The following is a 6,000-nucleotide window of genomic DNA, read 5'->3' as shown; positions in this document are numbered from 1 at the left end:
AGGCATTACGGTGTGTGGCATAATGTGTCGGGGGCATTACGGTGTGTGCATATTGTGTCATGTGCATTATTGTGTGTGGCATAATGTCTAAGGGCCATTGCAGTATGTGGCATAATGTATAATGGGCATTACTATAAGGAGGAAAAATGACAAATAATGTAAGGGGCATGAATCAGGATTATTTTTCTTTCCTGTGGTGGCTAACGTCTGGGCGTGCAGGTTGCAAAACTGGGGTATAAGGTAGTCTTTTCCTGCAATGCCATGCCCCTTTATGTGAAGCCACGCCCATTTCAACAAAGCCACACACCCTTTTTTGCGGCGCGCGCATGTTTCTCTCTTTACTAGTGCCAATTATGGGGGATGGGGGGCGCCGAAGAATTTTTTGGCTTGGGGGAGAAAAATTTCTAGTTACGCCACTGAGGCCAATCTAGCACCAGAGATAGCCCCGCGCATCGCTATCACTGTGGGGGGGTACACACGGAGAGATCACTGCTTAAAATCTAAGCAATCAGTCAGATTGCTTAGACTTTAAGCAGCGATCGCTCCGTGAGTACCCCCCCTTAAGCTCCATTCGACTGCTAAAAGTAAACACATTAGTAACCCCATTAGTGCATGTACAGCCCATCACAGCCACTGGGCGGCAGTAATCCTCATATACTGGGGAGAAAACTAGTTGTCGCAGCAGCGTTTATATATATGCTCCGGCTATCTGAATAAGAAGCTGGAGCCGAATAAGAAGCTAACTTCAGCCTCGTCTCAGGCTACACGGTTTGTGTGATCTGATCTCTCCCTGGCACTGAACCTGTCCCGCAGCTGCTGATTCATCCAATAACACTCGGTACTGGCAGTAGGTCCTTTTTTACCATACTCCCTTTCGCCCCCTCGCCTCTTGTATCCACTTATGCGCTGATCGTCGGCCCTCTCAGCCAATCAAACGCTGAAGGCGTCTCCCCGGGCGTATCTCTGTGACTAGGGGACGCTTTCAGTGCAGATTGCAGAAGTTCAGGCAGGAAGTGCAGAGAGACACAGCGTGTGCTGGCAATACCCGCTGGAGGGCGGGGTCATATCACCATAAGGTAACCGGCGGGTTGTCACATATACAAATGAGGGCACAAAGATTGTGGCTATATGTGTAATGGCTGGATTATATGGATAAGGATTTAATGTACCAGGAGCACGGATGTAGTGCAGGCTGGATGTGTGACTGCACAGCGCGCACCGCACACACTACAGTAATGTTACAGCGGGAGAAGTTGTGTTAGGTTCAGAGAATCAGTTGTCAGGTGAATACATTGGCCGAGTACTGACCATTTTCTTGCTGCATCTTTTATTTATAGGCTGTAGCACCAGGTCACCGCCGGAGATGAGGAGCCGCAGTAATTCTGGTGTTCGGCTGGACAGATACGCCAGACTCGTCCAACAAACCATACTCTGTCACCAGGTCAGTTCCTCCCAACAGTGTTCTTACAGTCAGGCACTTTCTTATGAAATATTGCTTACTTTGAACCATACTTGCCTACCTGACCCTCTCCATGAGGGAGAAAATGCTCTGTTCCTGGACTTTCCTGGTAAGGTAGGCAAGTATGCAGTTTGAACATAATCAGGACCTGACCTGACTGGCATTTCTGCGCTCTCAGTATCTTAAGCTACACCATGATAATACCACGCTTTTATTCAACATAACATCACAACTTGGCACTATTCTATTCATATTATGGCTATTTAATTTAACATAACATAACACAGGTCATATTATTGTAAAGATTCAGAGAAATACTGTTCACTCAATGTATGCAGTATTTTTCTCTTACGTCCTAGGGGATGCTGGGGTCCACATTAGTACCATGGGGTATAGACGGGTCCCTTGGGAGCCATGGGCACTTTAAGAGTTTAATAGTGTGGGCTGGCTCCTCCCTCTATGCCCCTCCTACCAGACTCAGTTTAGAAAATGTGCCCGGTGGAGCCGGTCACAGCTAGGGGAGCTCCTAGGAGTTTTTCTAGTTTTATTGTTTTTGTAAAGAGTTAGGTACAGGGAGACTGCTGGCAACAGCCTCCCTGCTTCGGGGGAATTAGGGGGAAGTAGGATCCAACCCTAGAGGTTAATGGCTCCTATCTCCGCTGACAGGACACTGAGCTCCTGAGGGTGCTGATCGCAAGCCCACGAGGCGACCGCTCAATCCCGCAGCACGGCCGCCCTCCCCTAACAGAGCCAGAAGTTGGAGTGGTGAGTATGACGCTGGCGCCCTGATAGCTGGTCGCCGGCAGGAATGACAGCACAAGGGTGGGAGCGCAGCTCTGTGAGGCTGCGCTCTGGATGGCTCAGCGGTACTCAGTGTGAGGCGCTGTGAGGAGCGCCCTGGGCCAGCGCAATACCCCAAAACTGGTCACAAAAGGCTATCAGGGATGTATACTGCTGCTAGCTGCATATTACCTCAGGCCAGTAAAATTCAGTAAGTGGAAGATGCGTCATTACAGGGGGCGGGGCTTCTCAGAGCGGATCCAGCACTCACCTGCGCTATTTTCTTCCTGCAGATCACCGCTACAGAGACGCTGACAGGGAGTGCTGCCCTCTTCTTCACTCCAGTTATCCTCTGCGGTACCAGGGTGTTGTAGATAGGGGGGGTGGAGGGAGCGTTTTTTTACCTGTTTAATCTATTAAGGTTACTCAGGCAGCGGCAGGCATTTATCATAACTGCCTACTGGGGCGCTGTGTGTGCTGGCTCCTTATACTGTGTCTGTGTCTGTCTCTGAAGGTACTGGGGGGAAACTGTCTGACATTTTCCTGTGTGTATATATCTCACATTACCATGTCTAGGGACTCTTTATCTTGTGCTGCAGATTGTGTATCTTCTCCAGTGAAGTCTATTCCATGTACTCAGGAATACAATATACTGTCTCTGCCTTCTGAATCCGAACCCCCATGGGTGGCTTCTATTAAGGGAATGATATCCCAGATTTCATCTAGGATAGCTCATAATGAGACTGAAACACAGGTTTTGAAAAGATCTGTAGAGGTTTTGTGGTATTCAGCTCCCGCTACCACATGCAAGACACCTGATGTATATCCTAAAAAGCGTGCTCTTGTCCTAATAATGCATGTTGACACGGATACTGACTCTGATTCAGTTGATGGTGATATATGGGGAAGGGGGGGGGGGGAGGAATCCCTTGCTAAGGGGGTGCAACTCATGATTGAGGCTATTAGGGATGTTTTACAAATTACTGATAAGGTTCCTGAGCAGGTGGAGGAGGCTTACTTTACTGACAATAAAAAAGCCTCCCTTACCTTCCCTGTGTCTGAAGATTTAAACGCATTGTTTGAAAAATCCTCGGAAAATCCGGAGAAAAAGTTTCAGATGCTTAAAAGGGTTCTCATTGCTTTTCCTTTCCCTGAGGAGGATAGGAAAAAGTGGGAAAACCAGCCGGACGTAGACGCTTCTGTTTCTAGGTTGTCTAAAATGGTGGTTTTACCTGTCCCTGGGTCCATCGCTTTAAAAGAGACGTCCGACCGCAAGATTGAGACTACACCCAAATCTTTATACACCGCAAATGTCCTAGCTTTAAGACCTACTATTGCTTGTGCATGGATTTTTAAAGCCATTGTAAAGTGGTCAGGCACTTTACTGGAGGACTTAGATTCTATGGATAGAAGTAACATTAAATTGTTTTTGTCACATACAGGATTCTGCAGATTTCATGGTGAAAGCCATGAAAGACCTTGGACATCTGAACGCGAGAGCTTCTTCCATGGCTGTCTCGGCACGCAGGGGACTCTGGCTGTGCCAATGGTCTGCGGACGCGGAATCCAAGAAGAGTGTAGAGAACCTACCCTTCACAGGTCAGCCTCTGTTTGGGGAAGCGTTAGATGCGTGGATCTCCACGGCAACTGCGGGTAAGTCAACCATTCTTTCCTCTGCTACACCACAGAATAAGAAATCATATCCTACGTCTGCAATGCAGTCCTTTCGGACTGCTAAAGCAAAAAAGTCCAAAGCCCCTTCCACTCTTTAGAGGTGGTCGGGGGAAATCCAGAAAATCTGCACCCGCAGGTTCCCAGGAACAGAATTCTGCTTCGGTTTCCTCAAAATCCTCGGCATGACGGTGGACCTCCCAGCCTGGAGATCGGGCAGGTGGGAGCAAGACTAAAAAATTTCAGTCAGGTCTGGGCATCCTCATGCCTGGATCCCTGGGTACAAGATGTTGTTACCCAGGGGTACATACTGGAGTTTCAAGAACTCCCATCTCACAGATTTTTCAAATTAGGCTTTCCAGCTTCGCTGACAGAAAGTGCTATACTGCAGGAAGCCATTAAAAAATTACTGAGGTAAAATGTCATTGTTCCAGTTCCACCTCGCCTACATCTCAAGGGTTATTACTCAAACGTGTTTGTGGTACTGAAACCGGATGGTTCGGTAAGACCAATATTAAACCTAAAGTCATTGAACCCTACTTGAGGGAATTCAAGATGGAATCTCTGAGAGCGGTGTTCTCAGGTCTGGAGGAGGGGGAATTCCTGGTATCCCTCGATATCAAGGATGCGTACCTTCATATCCCGATCTGGCTGCTTCACTAGGCTTATCTCAGATTTGCGCTGCTGGACTGTCACTATTAGTTCCAGGCGCTGCCGTTTGGCCTCTCCACGGCACCAAGAGTGTTTACCAAGGTGATGGCGGAGATGATGCTACTCCTCCGCAAGCAGGGTGTGAACATAATTTCTTATCTGGATGACCTGCTGATAAAAGCGTCTTCCAGGGAGAAGCTGTTACAGAGCATTGCTCTCTCAACTCAACTGCTCCAGGATCATGGATGGATCCTGAACCTTCCAAAGTAGCAATTGGAGCCGACAAGGAGACTGTCCTTCCTGGGGATGATCCTCGGCACGGAAGTACAGAGTGTGTCTCTACCAGAACAGAAAGCGTTGGTGATACAAGCAATATATGGATATAGTGTCCAGGGGGTAAAGACTGGAGTTTCAAAATCCCCCACCTCACCGTTTCTTCAAGTCAGACTTGCCAGCTCTGCAGGCAGACAGAATAGTTCTTCTGGAGGCCATCAGAAAACTGGTGGTGTCAGAGGTCGTTGTTCCAGTATCCAGTTCCGACTCGGCAGTGGAACAAGGGTTATTATCCGAACCTTTTTGTGGTACCAAAACCGGATGGTTCGGTACGGCCTATTGTAAACTTAGTCTTTGAACCCTTGTCTCATGGAGTTCAAATTCAAGATGGAATCTCTGAGAGCTGTCATCTCAGGACTGACGGAGGTGGAGTTCCTGGGGTCTCTAGACATCAAGGATGCTTACCTCCACATTCCCATTTGGTCACCGCATCAGGCATATCTCCGGTTTGCACTGCTGTACGATCACTATCAGTTCCCGGCGCTGCCGTTTGGCCTCTCCACAGCACCAAGGATCTTCACAAAGGTGATGGTGGAGATGATGGTTCTCCTCCGCAAACGGGGGGTGAACATAATTCCATATCTGGACGATCTCCTGATCAAGGCGCCGTCCAGGGAGATGTTGTTGCGATCCATCGCGCTCACGACACAGCTGCTCGGGAAGCACGGCTGGATCCTGAACCTTCCGAAGTCTCATCTGGAGCCGACAAGGAAGCTGTCTTTCCTGGGAATGATCCTCGACACGGAAGTGCAGAGGGTATTTCTCCCAGTGGAGAAAGCGTTGGTGATTCAAACAATGGTCCGGGATGTCTTAAAGCCAACCCGGGTATCGGTTCATAAGTGCATTCGCCTTCTGGGGAAGATGGTTGCCTCCTACGACGCTCTACAGTACGGAAGATTTCATGCATGGTCCTTTCAACTGGATCTCCTGGACAAATGGTCGGGATCTCATCTTCACATGCACCAGAGGATACATCTGTCTCCGAAAGCCAGAATCTCGCTCCTCTGGTGGCTGCAAACCTCTCACCTACTAGAGGGCCGCAGGTCCGGGATTCAGAATTGGATCCTCCTAACCACGGATGCAAATCTCAGAGGTTGGGGAGCGGT

The 6,000-nt window shown here is 48.8% G+C and overlaps 1 protein-coding gene across 9 annotated transcripts in view; it reads left to right on the top strand.

The window, feature by feature from the left end:
* The first annotated feature begins 969 nt into the window (after positions 1-969).
* Positions 970-6,000, top strand: part of PHKA1 (phosphorylase kinase regulatory subunit alpha 1) — an 828,488-nt gene continuing 823,457 nt past the window's right edge. For 8 of the 9 annotated variants that reach the window (XM_063937031.1, XM_063937029.1, XM_063937030.1 and 5 more), the window contains exons 1-2: positions 970-1,076; positions 1,338-1,441. In XM_063937031.1, the coding sequence (XP_063793101.1) occupies positions 1,364-1,441 (78 nt within the window). In that variant the 5' untranslated portion in view covers positions 970-1,076; positions 1,338-1,363. Of the gene's footprint in view, positions 1,077-1,123; positions 1,233-1,337; positions 1,442-6,000 lie in introns of those variants that run through there. The other variant, XM_063937024.1, reaches the window with a different exon arrangement.

The sequence above is a fragment of the Pseudophryne corroboree genome, chromosome 8, assembly GCF_028390025.1.
Source record: "Pseudophryne corroboree isolate aPseCor3 chromosome 8, aPseCor3.hap2, whole genome shotgun sequence".
NCBI lineage: Eukaryota > Metazoa > Chordata > Amphibia > Anura > Myobatrachidae > Pseudophryne > Pseudophryne corroboree.
This window is presented reverse-complemented; position numbering and strand designations above follow the sequence as displayed.